Source organism: Sus scrofa, chromosome X (assembly GCF_000003025.6).
Source record: "Sus scrofa isolate TJ Tabasco breed Duroc chromosome X, Sscrofa11.1, whole genome shotgun sequence".
Taxonomy (NCBI): domain Eukaryota; kingdom Metazoa; phylum Chordata; class Mammalia; order Artiodactyla; family Suidae; genus Sus; species Sus scrofa.
In genome coordinates this window covers 114279572-114297274 of record NC_010461.5, presented here as the reverse complement: position 1 = coordinate 114297274, position 17703 = coordinate 114279572, and the positions used below count along the sequence as shown (strand labels likewise).

Sequence of the window (17703 nt, the reverse complement as noted above, 5' to 3'; positions counted from 1 at the left end):
CGGCATGTGGAAGTTCCTGGGCCAGGGATCAAACCCGTACCACAGCCATGACCCGAGCCACAGCAGTGACCATGCTGATCCTTAACCTGCTGTGCCACAAGGAAACTCCTAGACTGCCTGATTTCTAATCCCAGCTCCAGCACTTACTGGCTTTATAACCTTGGGTAAATTCTCTAGAACTCAGTTTCCTTATCTATAAAATGGAGGTAATAATAGAATATCCTCATTGTGGAGTTAGCATAAAGATAAAATAATCTAATATTTATGAAGTACTTTGAATAGTGTGTGGTATAATAACATTCTAAGAGTTTTATACAATTATGAGCAGGCTAGTAAAGGGCCTGTATGGACACATTATGTCTGGTTATGAGGCTGTATAGCCATAGCTTCTGGTTTCAAGGGGGAAAACAGGCCGAATGCCACATCCTATAGTCTTACATGTCTTTTGGTTCTAGTTTCAAGTCGTGGCTGCCTTATTATCCCACTATGTGTATTTATTCATTTCATATCCCCCGGGTGGAAAAATAGGATGCTGTGACTTTATACATTTTCCTGGTGAGGTTTCTAGCTGGTAAACTCACTTCCAAAGTGTACATATTCTTCCAATTCAAGTCAATTTACACATCCTTAGGCTTTTGAAAGTATATATTTCAGACTTTGCGTGTAGCTCAATGGGTTAAGGATCCAGCAGTTGTCATTCCTGCTGCTCAGGTTCAATCCCTGGCCAGGGAGCTTCCACATGCTGTGGCCTGTGGCCAAAAAAACACCCCCAAACAAAAACCCCAAAAAAGTATATATTTCAAAACTTTCTAAACTGGGATTTCAAAAATCTGTTCGGAGTAAACGGCACATACCTATCTGATAAGCAGAGTATGCAGTATTTTCAGTCTTAATTATAGTATTAAAATAATGATAACCCTTGGTACCTCGAGCAGACAGAAACCAAACACACCTTTAAAGAAGGAGCATGATAATGGTGGCTGACCATGGGTTCGACTCTGTTTCGTCACTTACTAGGGAAACTTGGCCCTGTTGCTAAACCTCTCTGAGCCTTAGTTTTCCCATCTGTAAGATGGGGATGGGGATCAGTGTGTCATCACTCGCTGAATTGCCGTGAGGATTAGCTATAATGATGTGTGGTAAGCACCTAGGACTGTGCCTGCACAGTATATAGAAAGCCATCAAAGAATGTTCCCTTCTCCATGTATCAGTGAGAAGTGCCTCGCATTTCGCGGAGATGCTTTTTAGCTGGTAGATCCTGTACTTCATTTGCAGTTGTAGTTGTTATGAAGTAACGCTCCGTTTATTTGGAGGTGAAGCCTTTTGCAAGCTCAGCTGTTCAGTACAGCCAAGAGTCCTGGAACATGCTTCTGAAGAGCAAATAATCATCACAGATTTCATGCAATGGACTCAGTAGGGCAGTCCGAGTCCCGTTGAGTCTGCACAATAAGGCAGTGCTTTAGGATCCGGAAGGTCACTTGCAGCATCAGGTGACATGTGGCGGAGAGCGGAGAAAGATGAAGAGGTCACAGCCCTTTTGAGACGCAATGGACAGTTCTGCACGTCTTATTAGTCCTGGAATGTATCATTCGATTTTATCATATCCTTCATGTTCATGACAATGCCACTGAGTCATTAGGAAAAGGGTCAGTGATATCTGTGTGCCCTTGGTGAAAGAATTCAAGGATTCAGGTTTCCATGATAAAATCAGGGTGAAAAAGCCATTTGGGTTCTTCAGTGAATAAACTTTTTAGTTACCTGGACCATCACCTTTATTTTGTTTGTTTTTATGAATTAACCTCATTTCCCCAAAGCAGCAAAGAAATGAAACATGTTAAGTAACATAAAGTAAATTTTAATGAGTATCTTAATTCTGTCCCCTTTGGCAACTGACATTGTTTTCAAACTCGTACATGTCAAAGTGGTTTCTGAAAAGATCATGATTATAGTGTTATTCTCCCATTTATGTACATAGTTAGCACGTAGAACTTAAATTTGAGCTAGATTTCCCTGAGGAAGAACTGGACGTACATAGATGCTAATGTTACTTTTATTTTCATTTCAGATTGAAGTGGTGCATGATTGTCGGGAGAAGCGAGCTTCTGCTCAGTCCTCCAGTTTGGACAATGACAATAGCTTGGATGTTTTAAAGAAGTATCTTTTATTTATTAACATAAACCCTATACACATCTACCAGTAGGAGGCTCTGATTCAGTGTTCAAGGCAAATGTGCTTAGAATTTTGAATTCACAGAATGGGGTTCTACTGCGAGTCATGAAACGTGCACTAAATGTGTCACAAGTCCTGGATTTGGGCCTGGCCCACCTCCCCTCTGTTTTGGGGGTTTGAAAATTCACTTGACCTTTTTGGAATCTTAGTCTCCTCTTTTATGAAAGAGATGAGAATGAATGGGTCAGTGTTTCAGAAACTGCAGGGGTTATATAGATACACAGTGTGATTTTATAGATGCTAACGGGAATCATTGTTCACTTTTATAATTATTATGTTAATATTTTTATATTTGTTAATTTTTATATTATTAGGTTAATAGTCCACACATAAGAGTATTCACCTTTTGGAGTTCCCGTCTTGGCTCAGGGGTTGGCAAACCCAACTGGTGTCCATGAGGACGTGGGTTCGATCCCTGGCCCTGCTCAGTGGGTTGGGGATCCGGCGTTACTGTGAGCTGTGGTGTAGGTTGCAGACGCGGCTTGGATCCCGCATTGCTATGGCTGTGGTGTAGGCTGGCAACTGCAGCTCTGATTCGACTTCTAGCCTGGGAACTTCCATATGCTGTGGGTGCAGCCCTAAAAAGACAAAAAAGACCAAAAAAATATATTCACCTTTTAAGTTTTAGATCGCAATCTTGAGTAACCAGTGTTTTGGAACAAGTGAAATATATATATATAAAATGTTACATATCATATATGTATACACGCACATTATAATATATACTATATATATACACACACATTCAAAGATTGTTAAATGTTAATGCTTAAAAGTATAAAAGTTAAAAAGCAGCCAAGGATAGAAGTTAAGTTAAACAAGTTACTTATATCAGGGAGTGATATAAGTTGTAAATTGTAAATATGATGTCAATTGGAAATTGCATTGGAAGGAAAATGAATTTTATTTTTAAAAGACAGTAAACAAAACCACTACAGAAACTTAAGTATGATCTATATTTGGGAAAACCAGTATGATAAATCCACAATGTATCTTGGAAAATTCCAGAACATTACTGGGAAAAAAGGAAAAATTGTGCCTGAAATGCTATTATTATTATTTTTTCCCTGAGGCAAGGGGAACTATAGCATAGAAACTGTGCTGTCCAAAAAAATATTCCCCAGATTTTTAGGAATAGATACTATGAGTTTTTAGTAAATTGATTATTATTATTATTATTATTTGTCTTTTGTCTTTTTAGGGCCACTCCTGTGGCATATGGAGGTTCCCAGGCTGGGTGTCCAATTGGAACTATAGCTGCCAGCCTATGCTAGAGCCACAGCAACGCGGGATCCGAGCTGTGTCTGCGACCTGCTCCACAGCTCACGGCAACGCCGGATCCTCAACCCAATGAACGAGGCCAGGGATCGAACCTGAATCCTCATGGATGCTAGTCGGGTTCACTAACCACTGGGCCATGATGGGAACACCCCGTAAATTGATTCTTAAGCTTAGTGAGTTAGAAGTAAAATGTTTTTTTCATTTAAAAATAGCTCCTGAGCCCCACTCCTGTTTCTTTTCAATGTATTTTAAAGAGTCTTGTGGGTGGTATTTATTCCAGAAACCACAGAATTAGTTTTATATTTTGATGATAAAACCCTAACCATTGGTAGGTGCCCGGCATTACCACTTTTCATCTTAGACCACTTATAATAAGTGACATGTCATAAAACAATTCTTATACCATAAAATAACTGACAGATATGGTCCTTTCATTTTAGCCATGTCCTAAATGAGCTGGTACAGACAGAGAGGGTGTATGTTCGGGAACTGTTTACTGTTTTGTTGGTAAGTGACTCAGATTGTGTTTTCTCGTCTTTTCCCACATTCATTAGGAGGTGCTTTGGTCAGACTTCTCTTTCTTTCTCCTTCCTTGATTGTTGGCTAAAGGTCCATATTTCAGGTTCTCCCTCAGCAGGGAGACTTGTGGGTTCAGAATTTATTACAGAAGAGATAAGTTGCCCTCTTAGGAATATAACAGATTGTTATAAGTATTCCCAGGGTGCTATTTACAGATTGTGATGTAAAGCGCTAAAAATGGGAGAAAAAAATACTCATTTGATAGAAATGTCATAATATTAACTCAGTCTGAGAAAACCCACTTATCGCTTGTTTAAGGAGACGTTAATAACTCATCATATAATGTTTCATACCTGGTTTCTATTTTGTTTCCTATACTATAAGCTACCCTGAAGGCCAAAGAGCCAGCACTTGATTTAACCAACTGAGTGAAAAACCTTGACTTCCTTATCCTATCGAAGTAATAATAATAACAATGGGAATAATAATGATAATAGTGGATAACTTTGGGAACTAGGAGATTTATTTATTTTTCCCATTTATTATTGTTATTATCAGGGTATAGTTGATTTACAATGTTTCACCAAGTTCTGTTGTACAACAGAGTGACCCAGTCACACACATTTCCCTGTGCCCATCCATTCCAAATAGAATAGTTTGCATCCCCAACCCCCCCTGCAAGTGCCCATCCATCCCAAGTCTGTTCCTCTTGGCCATGATTCTGTTTTTGCTTTTTGTTTGTTTGTTTGTTATTTTTAGATAGGATCATCTGGGGAACTAGAAGATTTAAATGTTAAAATTACAACCCGCTTTACCCAATAATCCTCTATATATTCTGCTGTACCCATGCCTTTGGTGGCCCAATCAAGTGTTAATGAGAATATTTTTTTAAGTGAATAAATGTATTTATTTTGGGTAGGGCTATAGAGCGGAGATGGATAATCCAGAGATGTTTGATCTTATGCCACCTCTCCTGAGAAATAAAAAGGATGTTCTCTTTGGAAATATGGCAGAAATATATGAATTCCATAACAAGTATGTAATTACTGAGTTGAAGTTTCTCTTTCATGATTATTATTTAAAGGGTTATTGACCAGTTTAGTGTATTTCACATAAAATTCTATCACTTTTTTTCCTTTGAAATTTTTACAGCATTTTCATGAGCAGTCTGGAAAATTGCGTTGATGCTCCGGAAAGAGTGGGACTTTGCTTCCTGGAAAGGGTTAGTTCGATGTTTATTTAAAACTGTGTGAATATGGGCCACCAACACAACAGCTTGTTTTATCAGAACAGATTTAGGGGCAAGGTAGGCAATATTTTTTCTGTCTTTGTGTCTTTGGAGAAGACACATCACTCTAGCAAGTATTTAGTCCTAAACTAAGTCTTGTTATAGCAATGGGGTATTCGAACATGCAAATAGGCACTTCATTCGGTGGCATCAAATGCTTGAATGGCTCAGCTAGTGACTACTGACCCGTGGGTGATCCCAGGAGTCCAAGGACCATCCTGGCTGTGAAGATGTGAGAGTTGGGGTTATCTTAGCACAACCATTCTTGGCTTGGTTAATTTTTAGCCTAAGCGATGCCTTGATATACCCCCTAATACCTGTCAAGTCTTCGAATCAAGTATAGTCTGGCTTTCAGACAGCAAGGCATCTATCATAGGAACTTTGCAAAACAGGGGGCCATCTGTTCTTTTTATTCTACGGGCTCATTCAGGAGGACTCATTTCTTTGGGTCCCAAGAGTGTAGTTAGGACAACTGACTTCCAAGCTTTGCAATCATACCTTCCTCCATTAGAGTTTTCTCTCAGAGTAGGCTCTGTGTATCTAGGTCCTCCTTTTTCCTGAAAGAGCAGTTCTGTCTTGATTTGAGAGTCGGTTTGATAGAGGTGATCACTGAAAGCTTCCGAGGAGATAGCTTATCTCAGAAGGTGGTTGTGGAGTGAGAAGATAATAAGGATACGGCTGAAGCTTTCTCAGCATATCCTAACGTTAAATGCATTTAAACTATGGCCGCGTTCTTCTTTGACGTCCCTAAGCAACAGCAGCCCCCTTTTCCTTTGAACTCCTGTTGTGCTTAATGTCTGTGTTACTCGTTGGGAAGTTTACGTTTCCTGCACATCTTTACATGTATTCATGAATTCTTTCTCCAACTAGATGGAAAACTGTTTGAGGCACGGTCCACATCCTATATATTTTTGTATCTCTGACAAGGTCAGCGGAGTTCTTGGCACCCAGTAGTGCTTAACGAAATGCCTGTTGATGTGTTCATTCATTCAACAGCAGTCTACTGAATACCTGCTATGTGCCGAGCACTGCAGTAGGCGATGTGGAATATCAAGACTCTTTGTGCACAGGGAATCCATTGTGTACGGTGTGAGTTGTACTATGTTAGAGATATACAAAGGGTCCTATAGGAGCTAAGAAGAGGTGCATCTGACGTGGACTGGAGCTATAAATGATGGCATTTAGAAGAGATGACTTACGAGATGAATGCTAATGAGTTGAGTAGGCAGTAGCCTACTGAGGGTCAAATAAAGATGATTCCAGCGAGAGAGAATAGCATGGGCAGGTGCTTAGCAGGTTTGTGGTACAATGGAGATGTTCTGTGAGGGACCAAGGACCTCGGGACTTAGCCATAAGTTCATTCACTAGGGAATGGAGAGACTGAGAACATAGGAAGAGCATGGTCTTGGTACCCTATTAGCTCACGGTAATGAAAAAAGTCGCCTGTTTTCTAGTTCATTCAGGGAAGGCTTTTCTTCCTCTAACTCTTCAACTTGCTAGGTGGAAGTTCTGAAGTTCCTTGGATAATTGCTCTGTGTGTCCCTCTATCCAGTCTGATGATGGACATTGAAATATAACAGCTGCCAGCGTGACGGGCCCTTTAGGCCACCTTCTCTGTAATGCTTGGCCATCCTCACTCTGGCTCAGCCTTTCTTGATAAGAAAAGTACATACTTACAAATTGGTAATCGGTTTGAATTTTCTTTTTATCACAGAAAGATGATTTTCAAATGTATGCGAAATATTGTCAGAACAAGCCCAGATCAGAGGGAATCTGGAAGAAGTATTCAGATTGCGCCTTTTTCCAGGTATAGTAATTGTTCAAGTATCAGATGTACTCTTTCTGCAAGACACTAGGATAGTTCTTATTTATAAATTCATTTTCTGCCTTAAGTAACTTATATATATGTATACATCAAAGGGCAGTTCAGCTCTTCCCAAAATATACACACACGTGCACGAACATGTATGCTGCTCCCTAGAGGCAACTACTTTCTGTTCTTTTTAGCATTTACCTCCGTATCTCCAAATACCATGCTTATATTGCTACTTCTCACAATGGAAGAAGATTTAGCTTTCTTTTTTAAAAACATTGATTGTATGGAAGTATAGTTGATTTACAATGTTGCGTTAATTTCTGCTGTACAGCAAAGTGACTCAATTACACATTTATACACATTCTTTTCCATATACTTTTCCATCATGGTTTATCCCAGGGTGTTTAATATAGTTCTCCATGCTATACAGTAGGGCCTTGTTGTTTATCCCTTCTATATATACTAGTTTACATCTGCTAATCCCAAACCCACACTCCATCCCTCCCCCACCCCCACCCCCAATTTAGCTTTCTTAACAGAAGTCCAATATAGTTACATTGTGTAACTGTGGTTACATTGATATACATCGTTAAAAGACTACATAATTTCTGTGCTCAGATGAATCATGTGGGATAAGATGGCTGCCTTTCCTTCCCTTTTGTTTTTCTAACAAGTGTCTTTTCACTTAATTTTCTGTGTCCTTTTCCCTCTTCTATACTCTCCCAGTTGTGAGAGTTACATTATTCTCTTCTTAGTACATTTTTTTCTTTCTTTCTTTTTTTTTTTTTTTTTTGCTTTTAAGGGCTACACCTGCAGCATATGGAAGTTCCCAGGCTAGGGGTTGAATTGGAGCTGCAGCTGCCGGTCTATACCATTGCCACAGCAATGTGGGATCTGAGCCATGTCTGTGACCTATACCACAGCTCACAGAAATGCTGGATCCTAAAGAGTGAGGCCAGGGATCAAACCCACAGCCTCATGGATACTAGCCGGGTTTGTTACTACAGATCCACAGCAGGAACTCCCTCTTCTTAGTACATTTAAATGTTATATTTTCTCTGGATTTCTTCTCGAGTCAATCTCTCCCAGAGTGTTCTGACCTGCACATCTCAACTCACTGGGTCTGTTGTGCAGCTGCCATCTTGGATGTTGGTGACTGTCATTTGAGGGAGCCTGTTCACTGGTCTCTTGCATGGGCTCTCCTGTTTCCTAAGTGCCAGATCTTTCTCTTACTTGTTTTATTCACTTATTCGGTGGAATACATCCTCCAGTAGCTTTACTGAGAATGTGCATGATAGGTAAACATTTTTGAGATCCTGCATGTCTGTAAATGTCTTTGTTCTACCCTAACACTTGATTGCTAGCCTGGCTGGGTATAGAATTCCTTGTGAGAGCTCATTTTTCTCAGAATTTTGAAGGTATATGCTCCATTGTCTTCTAGCTTCCAGGGTTGCTGTTGAAAAATCTGATGCCATTGAGATTTTTGCTCCTTTGCCCATGACCTAGTTTTTGTCCTTTCTCTGAAAGCTTATGAGAGTTTCTTTTATGCTCAGGGTTCTGAAATTTGACAGTGCTGTGCTATTTTCCCAGTCTTGTGGTGATCTCTTTGAATTTTGTCTTCTTGCCCTGTTTTCTGGGATTTATATTCCAGTCCTTCTATTGAGAGTTTTGTTTCTGCCATCATGTTTTTAATTTTGAAGAGCCTCTACCCATTTTGTTCTCTGAATGTTTCCTTCATAGAACCCTGTTTTTGTTTCATGAATTCAGTATCTTCACTTATCTCTATGAGGATAATAAAAATAGATTTTCCTTTTAAAAGTAGTTTTGTTCCTCCCAAAAGTAGTTTTCTCCTCCCTGCATAGTTTCTGTTGTCTTTACGTTGTTTTTCCTTTTTTTTTAAATTTTGTTTCTATCACTTTCCTGAAATGTCTGATGATATCTGGTTGTCTGCTTGCATTAGGAATAAGCAGTACAAAGCTTATGGGAAGTTTCCTGTGCATATGTGGGTTTATGACCATGCCTCACTGTCAGATGATTTGTCCTTGGGGCGATCCCCAGTATCTGTATCTTTAGGTCCTTTCACTCCGGCTGATCAGACTCCCCAGTCGGCTGGCTGGGGAATAAGGGTCTGGTTGCCAGTGTTCTGGTAGCCAAGTGGGGGAAAAAGCCGAGAGTCTCCAGGTTGGTACATAAATATACAAGTAATCTCTTTGCTTCCTATATGGTTCTCTGCCCTCAATGGCACATCGTATTCCCTAGTGCAAAGGCCCTCTCCTCTTTTCAGAGAAACATCCATTCTTCTGCTAGGGGGACAGGAAGGCAGCCACCTCGCTGTGCATAGTGGCATGGCTGTCTGAGATGCTTATTGTTGCTGCTGCTGCTTTTGTTAATTTTTTTTTTTTTGTCTTTTTTCTATTTCTTTGGGCTGCTCCTGTGGCACATGGAGGTTCCCAGGCCAGAGGTCGAATCAGAGCTGCAGCCACTGGCCTTCGCCAGAGCCACAGCAACACGGGATCCGAGCCGGGTCTGCAACCTACACCACAGCTCATGGCAACGCCGGATCGTTAACCCACTGAGCAAGGGCAGGGACTGAACCTGCAACCTCATGGTTGCTAGTCGGATTCGTTAACCACTGCGCCACGACGGGAAGTCCTTGTTAGATTTTTAAGCTCATTTACTTTTTTTGGCTAACAGCTTTATTGACAGGTAATTAAAATAATGCAAACATCACCCTCTTAACACGTACAATTCGGTAACTTTACTGTAGTCCCAATGTTGTGCAGCCGTCACCACTATGAATTTAAGAATGTTTTCATCATTCCACCAAAAAAACGGTCACCTCCTATCTTCCCTCCAGCCCTGCTGCCCTCTGCGATCACTAAGCTACTTTCTGTCACTGTAGATTTGCTTGTTCTGAACAATTCGTCTAAATGGAATCCTAAAGGACGTGATCTTTGTGTCTGGCTCCTTTCACTCAGCGTCATGTTTTCATAGTTCATCTATGCCGTAGCCTGTGTCAGAACGTCATTCCATTTTATGGGCTAATAACAGTCCATTGTATGGAACGTCTGCATTTTAGCTACCCGCTCATCAGTTGATAGACATTTGGGTTGTCTCCACCTTTTGTGTACCGAGTTTTTGCGTGGCCGTTATTTTCGTTTCTCTTGGCCACATAGCTGAGTGTGAGCCTGCTAGGTCAATGGTAATTCTCTTCAACTCTTTGAAGAACGTTTGGATTGGTTTCCAAAGTGACTGCACCATTTCATTTTCCTACCAGTGGTGTATGAGGGGCCTGATGGCTCCATGGCAACACTAGTTAGTATCTAATTCCTTTTTTTTTTTCTTCCTTTTTTGGCCGTCCTACGGCATATGGAGCTCCTGGGCCAGGGATCAGATCTGAGCCGCAGTTGCAACCTATGCCACAGCTGCGGCAAGGCTGGATCCTCTAACCCACTGTGCTGGGCTGGGAATTGAACCTGCGTCCTGGTGCTGCAGAGACACCACCCATCCCATTGCACCACAACGGGAACTCCTAAATACTCCGTTAACAGATTTTCAACAACCGTCTTTTTTCAAACCCGATCTTTATCTCCACCTTTCCAAGGTACTTTGGTGTCTGACCGCGACGTCTTTGCGGAGGGGTGGGGGGACGCGTTCTTTAACACCGATTGTTCCCCGGCTTTTCCCTCTGCCCGTTTCCAGATTTTGTTGATGTGTTTTCCTGTCTCTTCTGGGTAACTTTAGGTTTTGCTTTGTAAAAACCATCATTTTAGTTGGGTTTCATGAGTGACGAGAGCTAAATACACGTACCGATCTACTGTTTTTACCCTGGATAATTAAATTAGACCATGTATTGGATCTTATGCATTTCCAAAGGAGGGTCCTGGATCTTACATGGGTGTATCCTCTCTTTTTGTTCTGCACTTTCTATACGCGCATTGTGTCCTAACCAGCTCCATCTTGCCTTAATTATGGGCCCTGCAATGTTCCCAGGCCCCAAAGTCATGACTCTTATATTTATAGTGGCAGGGAGCCAATAATCAGATGAAATGTAGCACCACTTGATAAGGGCTGTATTTTTCTTGTGACATTAAAAAAAAACTCTTCTCATACTCAGCCTGATTTATATTCAGTACAACCTATTTCTTTTCTGGGTCTTGGCCTGTGAAGCTAAGCCTTTTGTTAATTTTCTTGGATACATCGAAGTACTTCTTTGTCATGTTAACCTATGGTCATTTATTGCTTTCTTACCTTTTAAACATTCCACATCATTGTGAATATATATATATATATATATATATATAAACATTTATCCATATATATATATAAACTTTTTAGATTTTGAAATTTGGGGATTTTCTACCTCTCAGATCTTGAAATAATGTTCACAGTAGTTTTTCCGATATACTTCCTCATAAAATTTTCGTACTGTATATAACAGTGATTTTTTTGGGTAAATTTTCCTTGAGATATAAGAATTGGATCTAATCAGTGAACACTTGGCATTTATATAGGTATGTGTCTTAATATAAATTTATCGATAATTCTATTTTAATGACAGGAATGTCAAAGAAAATTAAAACACAGACTTGGTCTAGATTCCTATTTACTGAAACCAGTGCAACGGATCACAAAATATCAGCTACTGTTGAAGGTAATTACATGAAGCATTTGTTACTTTCTTTACTTACTTTTTTGGCTCAGGTATGACAAAGCCCTTAAGAAGGAAGCCGCTGACTAGTAAGCACTAGAAATAGCTAAGCTCACTGACTGGGGTGGAGGGGGGCTGGATTTAGCAATAGAATCTAATTAGTTCTTCTTAATAGCAGTGAAAGTTCCAGCAACTACTATACACACATCAGTGGGACTTGTATGGACAATTAGCTAAAAGGGGAGTTCCTGTGTGGTTCAGCAGGTTAAGGATCTGACATTGTCACTGCAGCAGCTCAGGTTGCTGCTGTGGTACGGGTTTGATCCGTGGCCCAGGCACTTCTGCATGCTGTGGGTGTGGCCAAAAAAAGTAGCTAAAAGGACTCCCTATTCTTAGCTTTACACCCATGCCTCTAGTACTTGCATAGCTAGAGTGAATTGAAGGAGCTCTCTTGTTAAGAGGAGCTAAATGATTATTTCTTAGAGTTTCGAGACTATTTCCTGTGGGCCTTCTCCATGAAAAGTGAAAATGGCACACCCTTCAGTCATGTGAAAGCATTACTAAAATCGTGTTAAGTAAAAATACAACATAGCTTGTTTTAAAATGTATTTTCACAGCGCTGTATGGCATATGCAGAATGAATAAAACAAGTAGCTATGCATGGAGGACCAAAAAAATGTGTAATTGCTTTAAAAACTAATCTCTAATGTGTCCTAATAGTTACTGTTCTCCAGCTCCAGAAGCACTGAATGCCCTTTGCTTTATACTGTTTAGTCACTATTCCATTTCTTCCCCAGTTCTGACATTGTTATTGAATATAGTAGAGGGAGTTCCCTGGTGGTGCAGTGGGTTAAGTATGCGGTGTTGCCACTGCAGTGGCTTGAGTCGCTGCTGTGTCACAGGTTAAGTCCCTGGTCCGGGAACTTCCACATGCTGTGGGCGCAGCCAAAAAAAAAAAAAAAAAATAGTATTAAAGTGACAAGTAGCATATGAAAGAGATCACTCAAAAAAAGTGACATTATCATTGGATTCCTCCTTGAAAGCATGTTAGCCAAAAATGTTTTCATTTTCTCCAGCTATTAATATCTGTCTAATATTAAGTCTAATTCTTGACTTCTGATCACAGGAGCTATTAAAATATAGCAAAGACTGCGAAGGATCTGTCCAATTAAAGGAGGCACTTGACACGATGCTGGATTTACTGAAGTCGGTTAATGACTCTATGCATCAGATTGCAATAAATGGTTATATTGTAAGTAAATTTTAATGATTTTGTTGCAGTTTTATGGGCTAAGCATGTGAGCGTCCCTTTTTTCCTCTCCTGGAACCAACTGAGAAATACGAAGTAAGAGGCAGACAAATGAAGGATCCGAATGTCAGCATTATTATTTATGATGCTAAGTGGAAAATTGGCTTCGGATCAGCAGCCACATGGATTTATGACTTTCCCCTGCCCCTAACAAGGCCTGCCCTCCAGTGCAGACCTCGGAAAGTCCCACTCGACAGAATGTTTGGATCTATTTTAAGGAGACATAGGGTCCCAGGGTTGCCCTTTGCCCCAGTCCAGGACAGAGATGGAAGGTTTTCTTTTCGATCGAATCTTTAGAGTTAGCGCCACACAGTGGGAAGACCTGGCCTGGGAGATGTCATTTGCCCAGCAGGATGGGGGAAACAATTGAGAGCCATGAAGCCGGGGAAGAGGAGGTCTCTTCTGTCTCCTACTCCCATAGTTATTTTGCAGCCGTGCGACACATGGCATGTTTTAATGTGTTTAAAGTTATCATGAATAAAAGCTTAAAAACTATAAATCAGGAGTTCCTGCTATGGTGCAACCTGGGATGCAGGTTCTATCCCCAGCCCGCACAGTGGGTTAAGGATCTGGTGGTGTTGCAGCTGTGGTGTAGGTCGCAGCTGCAGCTCGGATCTGATCCCTGGCCCAGGAACTCCATGTGCCCCGGGGCGGCCAAAAAAGGAAGTAAACAACCCCAGAAACCTCTCAGTTACAGCTTAGGATTTTAGTAGCTCGAGCTAAATACTGTGCTGTTGAGGGGAGCGATGGGGATGTGTAGCTGTGCCTTGTGCTGATGAGTTTTGGCTTTTCTATTCCAGGGAAATTTAAATGAGTTGGGCAAGATGATAACGCAGGGTGCATTCAGCGTCTGGATCGGGCACAAGAAAGGTGCTACAAAAATGAAGGATTTTGCTAGATTCAAGCCAATGCAGCGGCACCTTTTCTTGTATGAAAAAGCCATTGTTTTTTGCAAAAGGCGTGTCGAAAGTGGAGAGGGCTCCGATAGATACCCATCATACAGTTTTAAGCACTGTTTGAAAGTAAGATAATTTGAATGGTATTATGTCATATTCTCTCATATATACATGTATGGTATTCAAGCTTGTACACTCTTTCATGTCAAAAGACTGGCTTTTATACCTCAGTTGCACACCTTTTTTTTTTTTTTTTTCTTTTTAGGGCTGCACCTGCAGCATATGGAAGTTCCCGGGCTAGGGGTCTAATTGGAACTGTAGCCACTGGCCTACACCACAGCCACAGCCACGCCAGATCTGAGCTGTGTCTGCGACCTACACCACAGCTCACGGCAATGCGGGATACTTAACCCACTGAGCGAGGCCAGGGACTGAACCCACAACTTCACGGTTCCTAGTTGGATTTGTTTCTGCTGCGCCACGATGGGAACTCCCCATCTTTTTTTTTTTTTTTTTTTAAGCTAAGTCTTTTTTAAAATGGAGGCATAATTGACAGGGACCATAATGTTAGTTTCAGATTTGCAGTGTAATGATTCAGTATTCATATGTGTTGTGAAATGATCACCAGGTAACATCCATCACCACACATAGTTACAAAAATGTTTTTTTCTTGCGACAAGAACTTTTAAGATCTACTCTCTTATTTAGTAAGTTTCACATATGCGGTAGAGTGTTATTAACTAGAGTCACTATGCTGGATAGTGCCTCCCTGGCGCTTACTTATTTTATAATTTAATTTATAACTGCAAGTTTATACCCTTGGACCCTCTTCACCACCCATTTCATACCCTCCTACCCATGACATTTTAAGTAGAAGTCTTTTTTTTTTTAAATGAGATTTCATTTATTATCATGCTTCTCAGAGGGGGGCATTTGAAACCACAGCACAGATTTTTATGTAGCATCGGCTTTTTAAAAATTACGATAACTTAGGGAGTTCCTGTCGTGGCTTAGTGATTAACAAATCCTACTAGGAGCCATGAGGTTGTGGGTTCGATCCCTGACCACACTCAGTGGGTTAAGGATCTGGCATTGCCTTGAGCTGTGGTGTAGGTCACAGACGAGGCTCGGATCCCGCGTTGCTGTTGCTCTGGTGTGTAGGCTGGTGGCTACAGCTCTGATTCGACCCCTAGCCTGGGAACCTCCATATGCCCTAGGAGCGGCCCAAGAAATGGCAAAAAGACAAAATAAAAAAAAGTAAAAAAATAAATATTATTGGAGTCTAGTTGATTGACAATGTTGTATTAGTTTTGGGTGTACAGCACAGTGATTCAGTTATACCTATATGCATTCTTTCTCAGATTCTTTTCCCATATAGGTTATGACAAAATATTGAGTAGGATTCCCCGTGCTATACAGTAGATCCTTGTTGGTTATCTATTTTATGTGTGGTAATGTGTGTATGTTAATCCCAACCTCCTAAATTATCCCTTCCTCACTCCTGGCCCCTTTGGTAACCGTAAGTTTGGTTTCTATGTGTGTGCGTCTCTTTCTGTTGAGTAGAAGCCTTAGACAGAAGGCAGGTGAAGCCAAACTTGTCTCCCTGAGAGCGAAGCAGGGCGAAACATGGCCTCCCTTCTGTTCTCTCCGCTGCAATCCCGGGTCTTCCCCAAGGGGGCGCCTGCACAGGCCCGTTTTAAATTGGGGCCCATGACCCAGGCTCCTCACCTCAGCACTCTTACCAGTGGTCCTGGGTGGAGGGCTTGGTCCTGGTAGCAAGGAGCTTTTATCATACAGGAGAGACGAGGAGGAAAGCGTTTCTTCCTTTTCCTCAATGTAATTTGAAAATGGATAACTAAAAATTTTTTTATTTTATGGCCACACCTGTGGCACATGGAAGTTCCCTGGCCAGGGATTGAATCGGCTGAGCTGTAGCTGCAACCTACACCACAGCTGTGGCAACTCCCGGTCCTTTAACCTGCAGTCGGGAGCTCCAAAAAATGCTAACTTCTATGCTTAGCACGTTCCCTTTGTATCCCTCCGCCCCCGCCCAGCATCCCCCTTACCGGGTGTCCAGAGCCACCTGCAGCTGAATCCTACCCACACCTGTCCTGTCTGATCCTTAGAAATTTCTTCCTCCTCACCTATAACCCCAACTGCCATCCTGTCCGAACATGAGTCTGCTATTAAATGAGAGCGGTGTTGTTGGAGGAAGTCGCTGGCGATACTCTCGGATGGCGTTGGCATTTGGCAAGTAGGCGCTTCCAATTCATACGAGTCTGTCCTTGGCAAATCTGATGTTTTTTCACACCTAATTGGTTTTACCTTTCAAGTTCTACACTGTCAAAGCCATATAGCATTTGTTAAAGGAAATTTGGAACATAGGGAAAATTATTAGCCTCGATTCCCCAAGCACGACGATCATTCTCGTCATTTCTCGCGAGCCTCTTGTTTCTCAGTTGTTAGCAAGCTGGGAAGGGCCGGTCCTGAGCCGGGCGTGAGGGCTTCGTGTCGGGAGGCCCCCCGGGCAGCCGGCCCTCCGGGCTTTTGATTCGTCCCGGGGGTCAGTGATGTCAGGCTGTTGCTAACGGGGTGTCTGTCCAGCGCTGGGTCTCCGACCTCCTCCCCCTGTCGCCTCTCCCTGCTCCGCTTCTGAACCCACAGCAGCGGCTGTTTAAAACCCTCACTGTTTCCATAACAAATGCCCAACTGTTCCTTTTTCTCACATGATCCTCCATCATGCTCCATCACAAGCGACTAGATATAGTTCCCTGTGCTAAACAGCAGGATCTCAGTGCTTATCCACTCCAAACGCCATAGTTTGCATCTATTAACAGATTCCGAGTCCGTCCCACTCTCTCTCCCTCCCCTTGGCAACCACAAATTTGGAGAACCAGTCATTTGTGATTCACCTCATACAGGGTTCAGATCTCTTGCTGTCTATATATCTATTCCCAGGGAAGGTACTTTATCTTCATAGACCTGTCAGACTCGAATCCAAGTGGTTCACCTTTTATTTGTGGAGTGACCTCGTTACTACCTAATGCATCATTTCTGGTTTGATGTCTGGTTTGAAATGTATTGATTTCTGGTTTGATTTTGTTTTTACCTTTAATTTGTCGCAGTGATGGGCACACCAACAGATTATTTTCTAAAGTACATCAGGGTAAGGATGGACTGCTATGAGGTAATCAGTTCATGGGAGTTCAAACTACGATGGTTACCATGGAAACAGAGGGTTGGATAGATGCAAGAAAGATTTCCATGGAAGGTAAACAGGCAGACCTGTTGACTTACTAGATAGAGCAAATAAATAAACAGCCTGATTTTTTTTCTTTGATTCACCAGCAATACCTAGTATCCTTAATAAAAGAGATTAGTCAGTGATGCCTGCAAGGATTTAGACCAGGATTACTAGGAAAATGGTGATGCTGCTGACAGAGATCGAAATTAGGCTATTTCTTATAAGCCTCACTATTCTTCCTTGCTCGTGCTTGCCTATTATGACATTCCTGGATTAGGGAGTTCCCTTGTGGAGGAGTTGGTTGAGGATCTGGCGTTTTCACTGCAGCAGCTGAGGTCACTGCTGTGGCGTGGGTTTGATCTCTGCCCAGGAACTGCCACATGTCGTGGGCACGAAAAAAAAAAAAAGATTCCAGATTAAATAATTGCTAGTAGGACTAGTCAGTGAATTACATAGCAGTTTGTGTTACT

General features: G+C 41.6%; 1 protein-coding gene across 13 annotated transcripts in view; it reads left to right on the top strand.

The window, feature by feature from the left end:
- The window catches only part of MCF2 (MCF.2 cell line derived transforming sequence), a 98025-nt gene that overhangs the window by 58832 nt on the left and 21490 nt on the right, over positions 1-17703 (top strand). For all 13 annotated transcript variants that reach the window (XM_021080105.1, XM_013986464.2, XM_013986462.2 and 10 more), the window contains 8 exons: positions 2066-2154; positions 3951-4017; positions 4949-5064; positions 5182-5251; positions 7032-7124; positions 11695-11787; positions 12911-13036; positions 13894-14115. In XM_021080105.1, coding sequence (XP_020935764.1) covers positions 2066-2154; positions 3951-4017; positions 4949-5064; positions 5182-5251; positions 7032-7124; positions 11695-11787; positions 12911-13036; positions 13894-14115 — 876 coding nt within the window. The remainder of the gene's footprint in view (positions 1-2065; positions 2155-3950; positions 4018-4948; positions 5065-5181; positions 5252-7031; positions 7125-11694; positions 11788-12910; positions 13037-13893; positions 14116-17703) is intronic.